The sequence below is a fragment of the Battus philenor genome, unplaced genomic scaffold (assembly GCF_028537555.1).
Source record: "Battus philenor isolate CCGP_79_NKW_IND1 unplaced genomic scaffold, ilBatPhil1.0.hap1 SCAF_5, whole genome shotgun sequence".
Classification (NCBI taxonomy): Eukaryota; Metazoa; Arthropoda; class Insecta; order Lepidoptera; family Papilionidae; genus Battus; species Battus philenor.
This window is the reverse complement of record NW_027181715.1, coordinates 3,497,872-3,520,354: the sequence shown is the minus strand read 5'-3', so window position 1 is coordinate 3,520,354 and position 22,483 is coordinate 3,497,872. Positions and strand designations below refer to the sequence as shown.

The following is a 22,483-nucleotide window of genomic DNA, read 5'->3' as shown; positions in this document are numbered from 1 at the left end:
TCTATCATATGTCCTGGTTTAAAATATTTCATGCGCCGTTCGGTACTTTATCAATCTAATGAACAGAGTTATTAGACATAAAAGCAAAGCTTTAAAGGGGCCAATATATAGTTCATTTGTTGTCAATTAATATATATAATACAATCGAAAAATAAATAGTTTCAGAAATAGTAAAAGTCTTATCAAAATTCTTATTGCCATATATTATTGTTTACTATGTTCCTGCAGACTTTGTACTGTCAGACTATTAACCCCCCCCCCCCCCTCCTGCAAGACATAGGCCTCCCCTAAAGACCACCACGGTGGCCGGTCCTGTGCTGCCTGCTTTCTGCGACTTATCGTAACCTTAACTATGATGTCGGTCCAACTTGGTGGGACTTACGTCGCCTCTACCGCTTCGTGGTCGCCACTCGAGAACCTTTCAGACCGTGGCATTGCAACATGAAAATTAAAATACATTAAACTACACAAGTTATTTAGTGACAAATAAGCTATATCCTTATCTTCTTTAAAGCTTTTACTTCTATTTCCAGTTAGACTGTATATACCGATCTAACTAGTAATCCAATAATCTTAACATATTAAGCTGTAAACTTACGAATATGTTTTACGATGTATTTTTTTTTTTTCTGAGGCATACAGACTAAATATTATTTCCAGCTATCATCGATAGTATAAATACTAAAATGTCGTGATATTAACTTTTTAAAAACTCATCTCTTAAACAGTTTCAAATACGATGTCGCTGTTCGTGACAGACTGTACGTTTACACTTAAGCAATCTGAAGAGTTCTTTGTCTAGTTGAGATGTTGTTAAAGATTATTCACCTCGTCTATTTTAAACTAGCGTAGGTGACGGGGTGCGTCGTACTCGGGGGACGGCCGACCTCTGACGACATGCGGTCAAGGACATTTGCGGTCTGACGCTCTTTATGTATATAGTATTATCGTCTACATATATTTACTACTCTTGACTAATGATAATCAAAATAGAGATAATATTAGTGAACAAAAAAAATAATTCAAACAACCATTAAACGTTTTAAATTTCGAATCTTTTTAAAAGTCACCAGTTGTTTACGTATATAATTTGTATTATTGGATTTAAAATCGATGAAAGTAACACTTGTGTATAATGTGTAACGGTTATAGGTGTAAAGGCTTTAAAGTAATGATCGTATAGTTCATTCGCTGTCAATTAATTTATGGTAAACTCTAACCAAAAATCAAAGGTTACAATAATAAATAACGTAATGAAAATATTGCAATAAAAGCGCTCTAAAAATTTGGAATAGCACATATTGAAAATAATTGTTTTCTGTTACCTGTTCCAACAGAGTTTTTACTTTTAGAAATGATTGGCCTGACGCATTCCAAAAAAAAAAAATTAATTTTAGAGTCATCACTTAATAAAGGATGATTTAAAATAGGTGTATAGCTTTAAAGCTTTCCGGTGCCAAATGGACTATTCATTCACTCTAAAGCTTTTACATCTGTATCCAATCGCATTTAAAATGCATTAAAATTTTAAAGCAGATGTCATGTCAAAACGAGAATTTTCCATTTATAAAACTCGTTTTAAAAGGAAAGTATTTAGTTGCCGCTGAAATAATGCACCTGTACAATGAAGGCATTATCGCAATATGGCACGATGCTTACGTCACGTTGATAGTGCTGTGACCTTAAGATAATTATCGGTCGACGCCTCGTCTCGGGTCTATCGATAGCTCAGAACGACACAAGGACATCTGTAGCCGAGCCTATAAATTCCTTACATTTAAACCACGTTTTATTTTATTACTATTGTTAAAGATTATTTAAATTATGTGATTAAGAGAAGGTACTTTTGCAAATGATTTTAAAATTAACGTAATTTTAGAATAAGTAAAAGTGGGAACATCTTTCATAAAACTTGATGCTGCTATGGTGTCATTCTGTTAAAAAGCATTGTATTGAGTTTGATCTAATAGCTAAAAGTGTAGCGTAAAAATTAGTTAATTACATTATATTCTTGTAAAATTAAATATACAATTTCAGATTTTATTTAATGTTCGAAGTTAAAACTTATTTATCTACTTTTTACAAAAAAAGTCAAGTTTTATCCAAAAAGCAAAAAAATATCAGATGTATTAAGTCTGATTACATTATTTATCACATTAATGAATTAATTTCACCTAACGTAATAGATAATGTTTGATAATTTTTATTCACTGTTCGATAAAAATAATTGCATTAAAAAAATTTCCATTTTATAATCCACAAACACGTTGCAGACAAAGGCGTTCGTCTGACGTACCGTATAAATGACCGCTCGGCCTTGTCTAGGCCACGATGACGCCATCTTGCGTGCGGACGTATTCCTTTTTATTGGGACACAAATTTCTAGGCATCCCTCTCTCGCATATCTATCGAATTCACGTATAAATGAGACAGAAGATTTTTATTATTGACGTGCATATGAAATTTATTTTGAGATTTATCAATCGGTTTTGTTTATACATTTAAAGTCAGATAATTATTTGCAATGAATGTAAAAGTCGATTACACTTAACTTGACTGCACACCAAGGTTTCATATTACATTGATAATAATAGAAACAATCAGGCGAATGTTGTTTCCCAATGATGCAATTATATGAAACTGTAATACAAGTTCGATATTGTGCAATTGGTAATTATTAGTGTTGCTATGCCAATAATCTTACGCTCAATCGATATACAAGAAATGTCTGGAGCGAAAGAACCTTTATTGAACGCTAATTGGTTCGCCAGACGTTAGTTTTCTTAAACGGTTTCTAGTTTTTTTTTTCATACTTCAGTATTTATTCAACTACTTTTTAGGATACACACTTTGTAAAAATTTGCAAAAGATATTTTAGTTGCTATTTTAATTCTTTGGAGACATGTACATTTTCACTATTGTGAATATTTTCGTCATTATTTCAGGCGTAGTGTTACAGGATCGGTTGGAAACCGCCTGCATCCATTGTGGGTAGACGTCATACGTTGCGCTTGCTTATCAGTGATCATCACTCCAGAATATTAAGGCGCCAATGTCAATCAGTTTTGCGTACTATTTATCCAGTTTCACTGCCATTTCAACTTGCCAATCCGGTGGGCTGTGGCTGTTACTTACTTTGATTAGTTTACTAATTAAATTTTATACAAAAAACTTCGTAAATATGGTTAACTATGGCTGATGTATAAAATTTTGTAAATATTACGAGAAAAGTTTTTAATTATATTTTTCAATGTGTACGAGGGTTTTAATATTATCATGCCCTCTTTTATAATTTTTAAAATATAAGAAACTTTGTATTGAATTTAGCTATGTATTATAATTAATCTTATATGTATAAGAATACAAAAAAGAAAAACTATACAATTAAAGGCTTTTCCGTGACTCGCAGCTGGGACAAGACAGATTCATATCAAATAGCGGCAATCTCTTACCCAACTGTCTGCGTTCAGTAAACGCGAAAGGAAACACATTGTAAACTAAACACCCTACCAATTCAAATTAAAATTAATTAAGAAAAAAGCTTAATTCATAAATCAACCGTTAGGATACTTTCGATTTTGTGGTAAATATCTACATCAACTACATTACAAATTATACTAATTGATAAAACGCATTTAATATACCATAACGATTCCGGGAAATTTGAGTTGTTTCCAACAAACATAGCGTATTCCAATAGTTAAACCGACGTCGGATCGAAAATATTGTTTAATAAATAATTGCCTTCAACTGTTATTTGCATACTTAATGCAGCACGTGTGCATAGCTACTTCTTAAATTACTTCAAAATATTAAACCGTGAGCTACCTCAGCGGTAAAGGACGGACACTTGAATAGGTCGATACGATTCTCGTGACACAATCCAATGTATTTCATACTCTGTGCGTTAATTATATAACATTGCCACTGCTTATATACAAGTTTCCAGAGGATGGACAGCAGCGTCCTCTGTGTACTATAATAACAACACTGTAATCGCCAATACGCTTGCTTGCCTAGCGATTATGATATATCTTCCCATATATATCTTTTGGGGGAGGTACATGCCTTGCAGTGTGCGTCTATCGCAGATTTTATTACATATGAATAAAATTTGTACCAATGAAAATAGTATCTGTATTAATAATTGGTTTTATATTTGTTCAGAGTGTATAATGGTTATACTTTTTACATATACAGTCTAATTAGAAGTAGATGTAAAAGCTTCTGAAAGGGTCATTGTAAGGTAATTTGCTATCAAGTAATGTATAAACACCATATTCAATCAACGGTTTCAGACATAATGAATAACGTTATTAAATAGCATGAAAAAGCGTTTACAAAATCCAAATTACAAAGTTTAAATTATTCATTGTTTACTACCTGTCCCTGCAGGCGTTGTGCTGCCAGAAGTTATCGGCCTGTCGAATCAATAGAAAAAAAATAATTAAAAAGAACGAACATTCATAAAGGGTGATTGGAAATAGGTACATATAATCTTTTGAAGCGTTTATATATAACCAATCACCCTGTAGATATTAGTTTAACAGCGATAATCTGTATTAAGTGTCATTGGACTTGTTGAATCGTTCAACGCCGACACATTATTGGTTGTGTTGCTGCTAGTCGGCGAGTTGTATTGGGAACGGCGGACCAGTCCAGCGCGCGAAAGGCGAAATGCTCGCGACCAGCGCCGGTCGCTACAACCGGCTCCGTGAAGGCCGCACAACGCCCCCCCACCCTACCACTCCATTACTCCTCTAGTGATTCGCGCCATATCGATAACTAATTAATTTCAACTATTTATCTATGCAACAACTTAACTTTTTTAATTTCGTATTTAAGTAATCGAGATTTAGATTCTACTATCACAACTAGCAGTTGGCTTGTAGCCTCCACTAGGATTTGTTAGACAAAATTCACACTGAGACATTGAGTTGGTAAATCATGCGAGCAGCAAAGTAATTGAAAGCCCTGTGGCTCCTAAAAAAACGAAAAAAAAAGCAGAAACAATAAGCTTACAACAATATGGGGATATTTATAAAAGAACAAATGGTTCGTCAGTACTATTTTTGAGGTCAAAAATTACATCAATATTAGGTAGACTGTCTATCATTATAGCGTTAAATATCTGTGAGAGAGAAATATATTATTTCTCTCATAAAAGCTCATTCTTGCTGTTAAATAGGTGGAAATTGGGAATCAATAGCTTATTTGCTGTCAATTTATTTATGGCGTACCTTGTATAAAAATCGATAGTTCTAGAGATAATAATGTAATCACGATATGGAAAACCATATTCAAAATTCGGATTACCACATATTAGAATTAATTATTGCGAGCTACCTATTCCTGCAAAAATTGTAGTGCCTTAAGTTATTGGCCTGTCGTCTATAGTTAAAATATATATTTCAGAGTTATTTTATACAGAGTGATTGAAAATTGATGATTGAGCCTCCTAAAAAGCTTTTACATCTATAACTTATCACATTGTATAAGGCGTATTTTAATTTCATTGTGCGAATAAAAAGTCAAATTATTTTGATATAACTGGCGTGTAGAGGCGTTATCAAGCCCGAGACAGTGCTGTAAACAAAGTGCCAATGACTCTGAGGTCGGGCGGACGTATCGATATCGCGGCGTCGGCCTTATCGCGCATCACTGGGCGGGTCGACAAGGCCGCGGCGCGACGGTACGTGTGTCGTCGCCGTACGGGCACACAAACAACGTCTCCAAATGACGACTATATTCCAAATATGAATCGCGTGTGAGCCTGAACGATTTTTCATTTTCGAAATACGTTTCAATTTACGTTAAACATTTATTTATTTATTTTTGTTACAGATAAACAAGATGCTGGTTTCATCTGCTGATCGCTCACAATCGTTAGCTAAAATAAAAGAAATTAACAAGGATATTTTGGAAAACGAATATAAAACATGTAAACGCAGCATCGTATTCCAGCGAAGGGATATCTCAAGACTGAATCCCACGGATGCCTTAAAACTCATCAGTGATACAAGATGATCAAACAAAACAGAGATATTTTTCTACGAGAACATTATTGTAAAAGTAAATAGTTTTTTGAAAAGTTTTTAAACAGTATTTTTGATATCTTTTAAAATCGACGTTTGTGCATGGTGCTTTATAGTTTAGGGAGGTGAAACATTTGAACTGTCGATACTAGTGGTTATGTTAGTGTTGTGAAGCATCGAGGGATGAATACAACAATGTCGAGTGAGGGTGACTCGGTGAAGGTGGAAGGGGGACACGTTTCTGTCACCACTATCAGCATGTCGGGCCCGGAGACCAGCAATGGTAAGCGAAATATTTTAATTTTAATAATAACAATTATAATATTTGTGGCAAGTCTTACGGCTAAAATGACGACGATGAATTATTTAGTGTTCTATTTTAAGGTAAATAAATTACTATTACTAATACTAGATTCTTACGAAATAATTACAAATTTTATAGTCAAACGTGTTCAATGGAAACGCCTTCATAAATATGTTTTGTTATGTGTTATCGTGTTATATTTCGGCATTGTAATAGAAACTATATTACTACAATGTTTTTGAAGAAGTTTATACTAGTTTAGAACAATACATTGAAAAAAAAAGATGATTTATTTAAATAAAAAAATTAAAACTTTACCGTTTGAATTAGCTTTTGTGTTTGGAGTTTAATATACAAAATGACATACATCGGACGTGTTTTCTTGTTTATTTCGACTGGATCTGACTTTATCAGATCTATTACAATGCAATTATAAGTGGTCGTAACTCTATATGCTACGGAAAATGATTTCAACCACAAGATTATCGAAATTCTGATAACGTTTACTTGGCATGACTCAAGAAGGTTGGTTTTAGATTACGCAGTTTAACCATTATTACGTATGAATCATAAATGTTTTTTAAAAATAGTTTTAATGGTAATTTAGACTTAATAATTGTGTTAAATAAGCACATTTGTTAATTTATATAAATTAAGATATTAAAGTATTAAAAAAATATACAATCGAATAGATTAGATTAAGTTTTTAGAGTGAACTAGTTATTGAAACTTTTCAAATATTTATTTGGATAAAACTGCATCAGATCGCATCTTTATAGTTTATGATTATGATAAATGATACTCTATTGTTATCTTAATAAAGCTATCAGCTGAATATTTATAGCTATTTTTTTAATATGCTAAAATTGGTAAATGGTAAATATTATAGCGTAGATTTTAAAAAAAGAATTCTTCCCCCTTTCAGGTAATTAAAATCAGAACTTTGAATTTACGCGATAAAAGCATCGTGGCGTTAATAGGAGTTCATTTAATTGGCGCTCCAACAGAATGCCCTCGCAGTTCGTATAGAAAGTTGAAATCCATAAATTAAAGTTCAGGGCGTTCAGCGAACTCGCTGATCGGATTTCTCTAACCTGATAGTTAATCTTGGCGTTAGTACATTGCGCGCTTTTCCACGTTCGTGTTACGCGTAATATAACTGACAGCGCAATGGACAGGGCAGATACCTATGTATATTACCATAAATTCATGCGAACAAAGTCTTTAAGGCAGTGAAAACAAAATATTCATAATTGAACTTAATTATCTGTAGAATTAATCTATTTTAAGTAATATTACTATAACCACAGATTGAATGATGCATTTTACGTTAAATTTTAAGTTAAAAAATTATGAAGGCGGCTTTCATTACTAACTACAGTCAAATTAATAAAAAGGTACTATTTTTGGCGTATACTTTTGCATAAGTAGGTAAAATCTGTACTTTGAACATGTATACGTCCTGCATCTCCGAATTTTTTTGATATCAAAGTGCTGTCCACAATGTGCCAAAAATGTAAGTTTGTTAAAAAATTACGTGACGAATAACGCCATTAACTTGCAGTAACAGATGAGTTAGTGATGATTGGTGGGTGTTTCAAGATGAAGGTCTACGGCCAATGTGTTACTAGTAATAAATTACGGTAGTAAAACCTGGTCTCTCAGTTCAACAGCAAGCTTACACTCATTCAACGAGGGCTATGCTCATAAATTCACCATGAGATCGATTTAAAAATAGGAATATCCGCAGAAGAACGGACGTAGCCGATGGCTCAGCAGATTGATAAGCTAAAATGGCAGCAAGCGTGCCATATGTGTGTATCGTGCAGAACAGGTGGCCGCTGGTGCCTTAAAATTTTGGAGTGGACTTCATCGAATTTCCTCTCAGTAGGGAAGACGACTTTATTAAGGTCATCAGAATATTTTAGATGAATATTGCTTTGAACTGGTTCTCTTGTAAATCTACAGGGGAGGCCTATGTCCAGCCGAGGACATCTTTAGACTAAGCTAATGACGATGACATTGAAAAATAAAGCGCTAATACCCCAAAGGTCCTCTGTTAATTATAGTATTTTTTTTATCTAAGGGAATCTATTTAAATTCGTACTGGTATATAAAGGATTATAATTTTTTATCACCGGTCACATCGGCACTAAAATTATTTTCCTCTAACCTTGACTTGTATTCGTGTACAATGTTTCGTATCTTGTTCTGGTATTTTTTGTAATACATGTGATCCATATTTTATTATTAGCTTATTGAAATTAGCCGTATCTTCTCAGGAGTTTGTTCATTGGTGATATAAGTGATATTCTATTTCATATGCACGAATCGGAAAATCTATGTTTATTTTTAATACACCAAGATTGACATCAGTCTGTTGGAAGTAGTTAATGTTTACAAATAAAAACTCGGTATGTGTCAATTTAAACAACTGGTTGCGACAGTATGATAAATTTATTAATGTACGACGCAAATGAAATTCATCATTATATCAGCCCACAGAAGCTTCCTGCAAGATATAGGCCTTTACCAAAGGTAGCGAAGTAGACCGGTCTTGCGTTACTTCCCCCGACCTTTGACTATATTGTCGGTCCATCGAGTGGGAAATCCACCCTCGCCGCCTCTAACGACTTGTGGTTTCAGTTGCTTGAACGATTCGCCCCTGCCACTACTACTTCAAACGAATAATTCTTTGAGCTACATTGGTGACCTTCTTATATGGAACTCTTTATTTCTGATTCAATCTCCTGTCCACTGCTCTCTCAGTGATCTTGAGCCTTTTTATAAATGAAATATCACTCATACTGTCTATGTAAATCACAAGTCGTATTTTCCTTAAAGCACGAGAAAGCATCAACTGAAGATAAAAAACGGAAACATTGGTAGAAAAATAGTTAAAACAATAATTCGCTTAGCATACAAACGACACGATATATTAAAACACCTGCCCTAAGATGTTAAATATTTGACGTCAATCGAAAAAAAGAGCGTTTATATATATGTGTATAATATTACAAAAACACGACACCATGAAGTAATACAACTATAATATAGTTTTGTATAAATCTCTTGCGGTAAAAAAAATAGAAAACCAGTTTTAAGTAATCGTTGTTAATTATTAAGACATCATATAATAAAAAAGTATATTTTTTTATTGGACTGGCCTTTGACAGTACGAAGTCCATCAGAGCACCTAGTATACGAAAATATTTTTGTTGACGATCATCGCTGCGTCGTGTGTTGAAAGCTTTTAACCTTATGGGTGTACATATAATGTCAGTACTGTTTAAAAAATGGTTATGAAAGATATCATATGAACATAAGATCATTCTAGGGCCGATATTTTTAAGAGACTTTACTTGCGGCGTATATATTAAAGTTATCGATCAGTCGAGACCAGTTATTCAAATTATTCTTGCTACGTTATTGACAAATACCGAGCTTATATTTGTAAACATTAATTCATTTCATCACACTGATGTCAATCTTTTTGTATTAAAAATAAACATTTTTTTATAAATAAATACAAGCATCATCGTCATTTTAAACGCATGTCGTTCACTGGTGGACGTAGAACACAGACAAGCAAACGCAGCATAGTACTTCGTCGCTAGATGCGGGTCGCTTCCAGGAGACCTATTCTATATCCTCTAATCCACTAGGAAATTAGGACCATGTATTACAGGCCAGACTGCCTCTCTTAGAGATAAGGCTTTTGTTCTAGCAGTGGAAAGAATACAAGTCTAGTAACAATAAATTGCGAAGAACTTTCATCTATCCTTTATCTATCTTTAAAATCAATCTCACGTGAAAATATATTGCTTTTTTATTTTTGATAAACCAAAAATAGTGTACCGCCTCCGTTTTTGACCTGTGTATATTTTCAGAGAAATAGCAACAGTTTATTTTTAACAAACTGATGTCAGCTTTTTCGACATCATTAACATAGTTTTGGTCTTTACAATAAACTTCGATTACAACACAATTATGGATATTCTTATATGTAATGGACTCTGTGTTTGTCACTAATCGGTGTAACATAACTCCTGAAGATGCCCCGTGGAGGGGTGAAACACGTGTTCAGTGATTTGACGGTGGCAGTTGTGTAGTTCGCATTGTTTGCCGCATGCGCATTTGTCATCGGGCTGGCGGGCGGTGCACTTTGTTGCACGACTACCACTGCATGTGCGGAAGTGGCTAAATATTGGTCCTTTTCTTACTTAGGATATTCTTATATTAGACTTACAGCGTAATATTGTCTTGAGAGATTTAAGCGAACCGGCGGTTCGAGTAAGAATATCGTCAATATGTTATGTTTTATTCATAGCCCCAAACTACACATGCAAATATTCTTATATTCATCATCACCGTTTCAGCCAGAGGACGTCTACTGCCCATATAGAACTCTTCCTTCAGATTTCAAATAGGTCCGGTTCGAAGTGCCCGTGTAAGTTGATATCATATAACTAAAAGTTGATGTTGCCTACCCGTTTCCGGGTAGTCAAAATAATCGAACTTCAGGGCCATGGCGGCGCCACACGAGGCGCGTCTAGTAAGCTGTCCCATTGGTCCAGTTTCCTTTCAACCTAGTCCTCGGTGTTTTACTTCGCTAATATTAGTAGTATCGAAGACTGACTGCCTCCAATGGCTGGATCACAGACGACACACAGCTTATATAGTATATAGTTAACATCTACCAGTCGATGTCGATGCTGGTCAACCCTGATCTAGAGCATTCACCATTACACACAGGAACTGCGTGGAAGTTACAAACCTATTATCTCTTAAATTAAATTTTTGTTATAAGAGTGGAAACACATGACCATTATTACATCCAAAGGATGTCCACTGCTGGAAATAAGTTTATGCAAAGATTTCCAATTGGTCAAATTGGAAGCGGCTTTCATCAAACTACCTTAACAGACATTTATTTTGTCTGTTCATCTTGTGGACGGACATCTACTTTGCGCATTCCAGTCAATGGTCTCCACCCCATAATTTTAACGGCTCAGTAGATCTATATTCTGTGCGTATTGTAGCCTGCCAATTGACATTTCAACATACCAATCTGCAGGGATATTATGGTTACTTTCGTTCGTCTACTTATTCTTATAATGTCAACAATTAATTTCTAACAATCGAGCGATTTTAAAAGTGTGAAATTTACGGTCATGCTAACATATGTATTTATTGAAATCAAAGGGATCACTGACCACAAGACATCGTATTGCCGGCCGGTGACATGTTTTAACGCTTAAATAAGCACAAAAAAACACTAATATCGTGGAAATACAGGATTCGGAAATAAACGACTTAATAGCAAGTAAACAAGTTCAAAGATTAACTTCTTAAAATAAAAATGGTTTTATCAGAACGACCTTCTTGAAATTAAATTGATAAACAATCGCAGTGTTTATTTTGTGAATATAAATACGATACGGCGATATTAAAGTGCTTACTTATACTGGATAGCGTTTAGTTACATAATATATACAGGATGATTGGTTATAGATGTTAAAACTCAAGAAGAATATATAGCACATTTAATAATCAATGGTTTGAGAAATTATAACTTACGTAATAATAATATAATAAGAGAGAGTTTTCGAAATTCGGATTACTGCATATAAAAATCCGAATTATCTGTTGCTGTGGACTTTTTACTGTCAGAGGTTATATATTACCCTGTAAATAGTCATCACATTATACAGAGTAATTGAAAACGGTGTAAAAGCCTTAAAGATTTTTCCTGACAAATTCACACACTAGCTGTACATTCACCTCTTTCAAGCTTTTACAACAATAATCAAACACTCTGTATACATTGTATTCACAAAATAAATTCCATATTTAAATGTTTTAATATTAAAACAAACTATTTTCCACGAAATCTAATTTTTAAATTAGCTATATGAAACGTAGAGTTCTGCGAATTTTTGCTGGAAATAGCCTGTATAATTAATTTAACTTGGTTCTATCGTATTCGTAGACCGTGTTGCGTGAAGACGTTGGATGCAGACCGCTTTCAAGCGTTCCCATTGAAAATCTTTCGGCGAAGCCTGTAGATGTTCTAAGACTGAAATGATAATGATAAAGTGAAACTAATATTATTTGTAAATTTCAGGTATTCAAATAAATATGAGTACATGTTGATATCTTATGATATGGAGTAAGGAATTTGAAAATGAACGAAAGGTTTCATATTTATTATGTAATTTTCAGGTCAATTCTCATACAGTTCGAGTGGAGTGCGCATCAGCGTGTCTTCGGTACCCCATGACGAAGATTCTACTGATGCCGAAATCTCCAAGATCGACTTTACACAACACCAATACGAGGTTTGTGCAGTTTGTAACGATGCCTTTATAAACACGTCCGTTTATTTTAGCTGCTTTTGCTTATTATAGTAATAATATTTTTTACTTCGTAAACAATTTAAGTTATAACAAAACCCACTGATTAATAAAACACACTAGGCACTGCCTGTTTAGACATTTTGGACTGGCGTGCAGCGTTATAGAAATAAAAATTTATAAAAGTAAAGCAAGTAAATCGAATTCAAATGACTCCCTCATATTTTTCCTTCAAGTCTATATTACAAAAATATAAACTATTATCTATACCAACGTTTTTTAAAATGTGCCTCGCGGAACTCCGGATTTCTGTAGAGATCACTCAGTGGTTCCGCGAAAAATATGTGCTTTTTTATGACTAATCTTTATAGTCGGTGCAAATACGACAGTCCGATGACGCGAATTGTAACGGCGCCGTCAGAACCATTTTGGATGTTATACTATTTGTACAAAATAAATATATCTTTTTAAATAATTATCAGTTTGTTGCATACTATTGAATCAATCCAGGGGTTCTTTAATATATCTGACAAGTAAAAAGGGTTTCACTTATCAAAAAGTATAAGAATTGTTGGCCTATACAAATAAATTGTTGAAACAAAGAATCAATTGTTTGTGGTAAGTGACAGTGAGTTTTTATGCATCATATTGGATATATAAAAATCGAATAGATTAGATTAATTTGTGTAGATCATTATCTATCAATCCTGAGCAGGCTGTCGCGTCGCTTAAATGTATCAAAATTGTTGTTTATCAAGATTATAAGTAGAAACACGAGTGGTTTTTAATTTTTGATTAAAAAAATAACATAACAGGTTTAATAATGAGTTCGTTTTTTATTTATTTATATTATTAATTATAGAAATGTAGTAGTTTTTCCTGAAGGAGATCCAGCTATATCAAGATGTAGCATGGATTTTGAGATTTCCGGCTAACACAATACTTTCCTCAATCAATAATAAAGCGTTTTAAGAGTTTCCTTCGCTACTTTAACTATAGAATTTTTCTTCATTTCGACCCAGGACAGACTTGGACATACAACATTGTTAAGGTCGTCGGAAGAGTCTTTTAACCGATCCTATTAGAAATATAGACAAGGCCTTTGTCAAACAGTAGAAGTCTAAAGGCTCAAATGATGAAAGTTTATTGTAAACTATGTTTCCGTTACATGGGTGCCATGCCTATTGTGGAACCTCAGATTTTAAAACGAATAGTCCTGCTAAAAACTTTGAATACTTTAGGAAGCATTGCTTAATGAAATAAAAAAATACTTAACCCGTAAAACCTGTTATTAGGTTAACATGCGAAACAAAAAGAAGCGCTCGTCTAGTGGCGTACAGTGTGAGGGCCAGAGCATCGAGAGGGAGCGCCCGATGTCGTGGGAGGGCGAACTGTCGGACTCCGAGATGGTGATCGATACCAGCGTCAATAACGGTATGTATTATCCAGATAAACAATCATTTTTTTATAATTTCAACAAAAAGTGATTGAAATTAATAAAAAAATACTCATGCGGTAGTTTTTGTATAATATGTTTGATAAAGTTACTAATACTGCGACTGTATGAAGGTCGGCAAAGATTCAAATCCATTTACAAATACAGATTTGATCCCTGGCTTCGAATTGATAAATTTCTGCCTGAAATAGAAAATACAGGATTTTCAATTAGGATAAAAATAAATAAATGATTTATTGTCAAATGTCTTCTCTAGAAGATTACACGTGTACTAATAATTTGTATATAAATATTTAGTACTATTAATCTATTATTATTATTGGTCAAGTGGCGACCACGAGCCGGTAGACGACGACATACTTAAGGTCGCGGGAAGTAGCTGGATATGAGCAGCAAAAGACCAGTCATCGTTGTGATCTTCGTGGAAGGCAAATGTCTTTCACTAGGCGTCCATCGACTGATATGATGATCATGATTATCATTATTTTCAGATGAAAACAGCAATTCTATAGACATGCAATCATCCCGTGATTCGATTGACACTCTACGAAACGTAACCATCAAAACGGAGCCATCTAATACGGAAGCCTATCAAAGCCTGGACGACCAGAGCGTGCTAGACCTCAAATATTCCGTACCGCTTCAATCGCACCAGAGGAGTTTGAGCATGAACAGGGTGAGTAAAAATATACCGCTTTATAACTAGAGATAAGCGAATACATAATTACCTAAATGTATTTTATTGCTAGGGAATTATTGAGGCGGCTTCTCAATCATTGACTGAATATTTTTCCAAAAAATGACTAGTGAAAACAATAATTTTCGCGATTTTGTCATATAGGATATACTTCATAGTGTGCTTGGTCCAAACAGGCACATTGTGCCGTCATATTCGCAGACTCGCAAAATGTATTAATTGAGTTATTTGTTAATATGGAGTAAAAAAAAGTATTTATTTTCATGTTACGTACGATCTCCAGAAAATGTTTGAACGTTTGATTTCATAATTCAAATCAAAACTCAAAATTTGAACTATTTATATCCCGGAAGTTTTTAGATACAGAAGTACAATCCATACTAAGCCAACACGTCATTTTTTAGTAATAATAAGCTTCCGATAGTACGAATTCTGATACTACTATTTTATGTATGGCTTAACCAAAATCGTTTCTTCTTGATCATTTATCTTTATTGGTGAAGGTCGTGCCCTTTCTGGAAAGCCTTCTTCGAGGATTCGACAAGTTGCTTCTACCGGCCTCTATGGCTTTTCTGAGTGATTTCGTTATTATAGTGTGAATATGTTCAGATTTTCCCGACCTTTAACCACGACTTTTATACAACAGTGAAAGAAATAAATAAATAGCCATATAGATTATTACCAAGTGATTGTGTAATTATAATCTGTACAGGGAATATACAAGAATAAGCTATGTGAACGTGCAATGTTATACAAGTCAATATCAAACTTTAATATACATTCATCTCTTTCAGATATCGGTCCTCACGGATAACACATCCTTGTCTCTCTCACGGCGGCCGTCATCCCCAACGAACAGCGCCAAGTCTCTGGGCCCTAACGATCAGTCCACGGCGCCGCTGATGACTCCTGGGATGTTGGGTGAAGCGCAGAATCTGATCATTAAGAAGGAGACACAATTGTCAGGTATTGACTTTTTGTTTTTCCATTAAAAGAGCAAGTCTCTATAAAGATAAACCGTATAAATAATTTTCTATACGTACTAAATACGAATTTGGATTTAGACATTAGTCCATATGTATACATATCTATAATAAAAGAAAGTCCTCAAATGGTATGGTTCCTTATCCAGTGACATAGCACAGGAGAGAGATAGATTTATGAACTCACTTAGGAGGCTTCTAAGGTCGGCACGCATGCGACTAACTATGGATTCTTATTTCTTATTATTTCGTTGAAATTGTCTGTTTTTTTTTATTGGGTTCATCATATCAGTACATAGACGCCCACAATAAAGCACCATTCATTCTTCAAAGACCACGATGAGAACCGGTCTTGCGGAGCTCGCAACCAGCGACTTTCTCGCGAACTTGACTATGACCTCGGTCAACCTACTGAGGAGGCTTGCTTACACCGAAGCTACCGGCACGTGATCACAACGGCAGCCAGTTGCACGACCGATGTTTCGCGCCCACTGTACCTTCAGACGAACAATTCGTAGAGCCACGTCGGAGACTGTTTCCTCCACGAATCTCCTTATGGAGACGTAAAGAGAAATGATTCTGACTCGATCTCGCAGCGAAGCTCCGTGCTTAGCCCTCTGCATCTGGTTAATCAGGGTAAATTGTATTACAGAGTTGAAGTGTGAGCCGGGTGTTGGTATGGAGAAGCTGCTTGGACTACATGGGTCACCGTTGCTCGGGCGGTTGCCGCGAGTGCAATCCAGTGCCAGCACCGACTCCGCAGTGCATTCCATGTATACACATAGGTGAGTACAAGAATTAAAAATGTCAACAGGAAAATGTCCCAGAAACTTCAAACTTTGAACTCAAAATCCGTAACGTGATGAACAAAATAAACTCTCTGAAATGTGATTGAATATTTTGATAAAAATAACATCTGTATGCGTGGTCACAATTCACATCTGTGTACACTATAATAATCTTGTTTATCATATACAATAGTTTAATAATTACGGTATTATTCATAATAATACCGTACTTTTAATTTAAATTTTCATATAATAACGTGTTGCGAACACGAGCCGGTAGGCGTGGTGAGGGTATACCCCGCATGAGATGGATCGATGACATAGTCAAGGTTGCAGGAAGTCGATTAATACATGCAGCACAAGACAGGCCTTGCAGTGATCTATCGACTGATATAATGATGATGATGTCTTATAGTATAATTAACGTTTTTAAACAACTTCTGGCAAATGAACTTTTTTCGTACACCTTTAAAGCTTTTATATCATCACCCTGTATATATACGTCTATGTCCTCAGTGTGTACAGTAGTCCGTCAGCGAGTCCGCGACCGGCGCGACACTATACGCCGTCTCTGTCGCGCAACAACAGCGACGCTTCGCACTCCTCCTGCTACTCCTACAGCTCCGAGTTTTCGCCCACCCATTCGCCAATACAGGTATCATTGACTTTTTAAACTTTCACATGAAAATAACATTACGGCATAATTTTTTTTAATATTTAATGATACATATTTTGTAATAACTCTATGCATATGTAATATAATATCTAATTATTTGAAAATATATTAATCTAAATGAGTAATTAGTTGTAATAATCACAGGAACGAGAGAAAAATTCGTCCAAAATGTTTTTTTATGTAATGTGTATCTTGTATAGAAATAGAAATACGAAACTTGCAAGGAAATTTTGTAGCAGCTTTTAATAAACATATGGGATCATACAAATAAAGGCTCGATAATTTTTAAGGACACAACTTTCATGTTTCCTTTTAATAGCTAACTTATGTTGCAATGTTAACTATTGCAAATAGTTACTAATTCTATATACGAATAAAAAAAATATATATGTGAAAACATAGCCTTAATTATAATTAAATAGGTATTCTCCAATAAATATAAAAGATTTATTAAAGTAAGAATTACATCTATTAAAACCTCCATAATGTTCCTCCGTTGTAGCTTTTAGTAAAAGTCACAATGGTCTTAGATACTGTATAGCAGGTGTGGCAGGATAATTGCCCCACGCCATCTCTCTGTATAAAATGCAATTTGATAAATAAGCGGCGACTACTTCCAGCAGACTCGGCAGCCCCACATCGTGTACCGCGATGCGACGGCTCTGTTCCCCGCGTCGCCGGCACACGACGAGGATGTGGACCCGGCGGACGAGCGCCTACACCACCACCAGGGTATCAGTCGGCAGCAGCTTATTAACAGGTATCACCGATCGTCTAGCCACATCTAACAATCTCTATAAAATATTTCATTTGAATACAGCAAGCTCATGTCTTGACTATTAATGCCTTAGCTAAAATCTCATGAAAAAGTGAATGTAACTTTTATATATATCTTCTCGTTCAATTTCCAAAATTCATTTCAAGGTTTTATTTAGAAGTGTGTCTTTTGCGTGGTACAGGCTGACTTATAATATCAATTCTCTTGGTAAACCCTTTCTTTAAACCCTCTGATTAAAAACATGAAACTTTAATTTTTTTTTTTTTGGTAAACCAAATTAAAACGGTCCCATCAATTGACTGGTAGATAATGCCTGATATAATTAAAAATCATTATTATTATGGTTAACATAATAATATAAAATATCTTTTGACATGTCTAGTTCTTCAGAAATGTCTTCATTCCAGATAAAAGGAAATGATGAATGAATAATTACTTTAACTGTATGTTTTATTTTTTTAAAGAGTTAAAATAAAGTCATTCTAAATTTTTAAATTCCCATTTGTGTAAAGATTTTGATTCACTACATATTACGATAGATGCAATAATCATTAAATTTATGTTCACCAGTCCTTGCCCCATATGTGGAGACAAGATCAGCGGCTTCCACTACGGTATATTCTCGTGCGAGTCCTGCAAAGGTTTCTTCAAGCGCACCGTACAGAACAGAAAGAACTACATGTGCTTACGTGGCGGCAACTGTCCTGTCACCGTGGCGACGAGGAAGAAGTGTCCGGCATGTCGCTTCGATAAGTGCCTATGTTGCGGCATGAAGCTTGAAGGTAAATATCACAACTTAGTCATAGATATATTCACAAACATAAGTCGATCAAACTTGAAACCAGATATGAGCCCAGCCAGTTCATAGCTTACATATTCATACCATAGATGATTTGTTTTAGGTGTAAAAACTTTAAAGGGGTCAACGTATAGCTTTATGTTTTAAAATCTATTTCAAATTACTTATATTATTATATACTACATTAATTATAAAGTGGTCATTCTGAAATGTAATTTAAATTATTTTATCTATTGGAATCCTACAGTCCTACAAAGTTTACAGCGAAAGATAGTAAACAATAATTAATTTTAACATGTGATTCGAATTTTGAAAACGTTTTTTCTAAGTATATACATTGCGCTATTTATTATTTCTAAGACTATTGATTTTTATATAGTGTGCCATGCATTAATTGACTGCTATACAATTCAGCTATACATTCACCATTAGAAGTTTTTATACCTATAACCAATCACGCTATATATAAAAGATTTCCTTGATGACTTAGAGACTTGAAATTTGGTGGGAATAGTACTTTCGTCGAGGATATCCCAGCCAAGAATTATACGAAATTTAACGAAATTCAAGAGTGGTTGTCGGAGTCTTAATATGTTTTTTGAAAACGTATAAAAAAATTATCTTTTTTATTTAATGTAGGTTGTTCTTTTTTCTGGTGATATTAATTTATCTGATGTCATCTGCCTACAGCGATCCGTGAAGACCGAACTCGGGGTGGACGATCGACGTACCAGTGCTCATACTCGCTGTCGGGGGCGGCGTCCACCGGCTCGCTTCTTTCGGCGCATGTTCCGCCGCTACGCCACGCCTCCAGCCTCACCTGCGTAAGTACATCTATTAATTTCTAGAGCTTTCCCATAATCATTAGAGAATGTTCTAGAAGTTCGTGTTGTAATAGACAAAAATCTTGTTTCCAGAAACCATTGCTTATTTATAATATATATATATATACATACATACATACATATATATGTATATGTATATATATATATACACACACACACATAAATATATATGTATAAATTTATATATATATATATGTATATAAATTATTTGTGGGATTACACAAGGCTTGACAATAATAAATGAAATGTCAGAAATGACTCGCCTGAGTGTTGCTATATTAAAAAACGAAAATAATTACTACTACGTATGAATATCGGAAAAATACAGAAACAAAATGTAATATTAAAAGTAATTAAGAGTTTTTCCTTATGTATAAACGCATAAGATTTCATCAGAAAATCCCTTTTAACAAGGCTAATAAATATATAATAGATTATTGTTTAATTGATTCAAAGGATCAAAATTAGATAGAACATCTGGTAACAAGAATTAAATACTAATATATTTTATTTATTTTATTTTATGACCATTATTGGGGGTCTCTTGTTCTCCCCTATCTCGTTCAGGGACAAGGAACTTAAAATTTGTTTTATTTATTCTAATGCTTTGTTTACCATTTTAATTTGTTTATATCTTTTACTGTTTTACCATATTCTTATTTTTAACTTTTTTTGTAAACTGCTTCACTTCGTGATACAAATAAGTTGTAGTTATGTACCTGTATGCTGAATTAGTTTTTAATTTGTTCTGCGTGTAGGTCAACGGTCCAGGATCATACAACAGCCGAGGCGAGGCCAGTAACAGTCGGTTGACGCCAGAAATTCCTCCATTATTGCAGGTATATTACATTTATTTGCAACAAAGTCATCCTTACTACATTTGTTGCTTTTGTATTAAATTATCTTACATAAATGGAGGTTTAAGAGTCTGGAGCGGAGACCACATACCGGCAAATGCCGCGTGTGGTACCCACCCTTAAAGTGGACAGACGACCTGGTGAAGTTAGTTGAAAGATGATACAGACAACTTCTAAGTGATGCCATTGAAAATCTAGGCTTATAGACATAAGATAGTAGAGAGATAGTAATACTTTAGAGAACGTTATTAATATTTTAGACGGCCTTAATGATACTTTAGAGGACGTTCTGCAGCTAAAATAAAGACAATGTTTAACAGTCAGTTACAGCGACTTGAAAGTTCGACATAGATTTTAGGTCACCCACCATACATAAGGTTTTAACTATTCTCATATATTTCAAGTTGATGAATGTCATTGAGGAACTTAATAATATAGATTTAATGTATACTAGTGATCAATATTAATAAATTAATTAAAATAACATTATATAATTACATTCACCATAAATTTTGGTTTTAAGTAAAGTATTACTTATACCATCAAAATTTAACTACCTTATTATGGAAAGAATATTGATAAATTTCGCGAAGTAGTCAAATGTTTATTGTATTATTTGATTTGTTATTTTGTGTCAAAAGAATGTCTTATTTATAATTTTAATATACTGACATTTTATAATTATTTATAACCTACCTAAAGAATCTTTACATGTTGACTAATTTATATTTGTTTACGTAATATGTTAATTTTAGTTGAATATTTCTAATATAATAATTTTTGGAGAAATTAATTTAAAATGTGATATTTGACAGGAAATAATGGACGTGGAGCACTTATGGCAGTACAACGAATCGGAACTCAGCCGGCTGGGCAAGTCCACGGGCGCAAACCCACTGTTGGCCGCCAGCGGTATCACGGCGCACACCTCCAGCGCGGACCTGCTCGCAGATCTCTGCCACATTGCAGATCACCGACTCTATAAGATCGTCAAGTGGTGCAAGAGTCTGCCGTTATTTAAGAATATATCGGTATGTTTATATTGTTACATCACTATAAGAATCGAATTAAAATACTTCTTGTGTTTAAAAGATGTTTGACTATTCTCATACAATTGTTTGTGTATTGACTATTCAAGTAAAATTTAAAAACTCCGCGAACACTATACTGTAACTCCGCGAACACTGTACTGTAACTCCGCGAAATCTAGACTATAACTCCGCGAATACCCTCAATATTCATGTTACGTACACTACTTCAACCTATTGTAACGTACCGACTATCGCTTCGTTGTCGCTCCATGAGGTCAGACGAATAACTCTCGGCTTTCTACGAGACCCGACCTTGAATAAAATAGGCAGGTGATTTCTAGATGATCCGTCGCGGTTTGGGGAGATTAGGCAGATAAACAATAAAGTCTCCTAAACGACGTGCAATATTTATGTATATTATACGCCGTCTGTCAACTGCAGTGACAGTGTCTATTATCCCATCTTTTGGACGTTATGTCGTCAGCCCAGAAAGGCTCATTCATAGAATTCTTTTTTTGTTTCCGGCGGTCTCCTTTATGTTAGATATTGCGGCGATCATCACAATTTATTGTAGTGTGATTTTGTATTGTATGGTACATGACAGAGAGGTAGCCTGAAAAGCAGTCGGTGAGTATCGTAAAGAAATATGTATGAAAAACCAGTCTCTTAGACGTAGATAAGAGAAAAGAGTAGGAAAGCGGACTCATCAGATGGGACAAACTCTAGTAAGAACATGATTAGTAACGATCTGGTTACATTGTTTTAATACTTCTTTCTGCAAAAAAAATCTGGTTTATGTGGTGTTACACCCTAAAGTTCTCGTTACAGTCGTCCTTAGATCATTGGAACGGCTACGGAATTACGAAGGAACATAACAC

General features: G+C 34.5%; 1 protein-coding gene across 1 annotated transcript in view; it reads left to right on the top strand.

Annotated features, from left to right (window-relative positions):
- Hr39 (Nuclear hormone receptor FTZ-F1 beta) overlaps nucleotides 1-22,483 on the top strand; it is a 60,623-nt gene that overhangs the window by 35,108 nt on the left and 3,032 nt on the right. Inside the window, exons 2-13 of the mRNA XM_068772343.1 lie at nucleotides 5,845-6,318; nucleotides 12,565-12,680; nucleotides 13,991-14,129; nucleotides 14,643-14,827; nucleotides 15,643-15,814; nucleotides 16,484-16,616; nucleotides 17,136-17,274; nucleotides 17,916-18,055; nucleotides 18,644-18,855; nucleotides 19,563-19,696; nucleotides 20,476-20,556; nucleotides 21,390-21,605. Coding sequence (XP_068628444.1) covers nucleotides 6,219-6,318; nucleotides 12,565-12,680; nucleotides 13,991-14,129; nucleotides 14,643-14,827; nucleotides 15,643-15,814; nucleotides 16,484-16,616; nucleotides 17,136-17,274; nucleotides 17,916-18,055; nucleotides 18,644-18,855; nucleotides 19,563-19,696; nucleotides 20,476-20,556; nucleotides 21,390-21,605 — 1,767 coding nt within the window. The 5' untranslated portion in view covers nucleotides 5,845-6,218. The remainder of the gene's footprint in view (nucleotides 1-5,844; nucleotides 6,319-12,564; nucleotides 12,681-13,990; nucleotides 14,130-14,642; nucleotides 14,828-15,642; nucleotides 15,815-16,483; nucleotides 16,617-17,135; nucleotides 17,275-17,915; nucleotides 18,056-18,643; nucleotides 18,856-19,562; nucleotides 19,697-20,475; nucleotides 20,557-21,389; nucleotides 21,606-22,483) is intronic.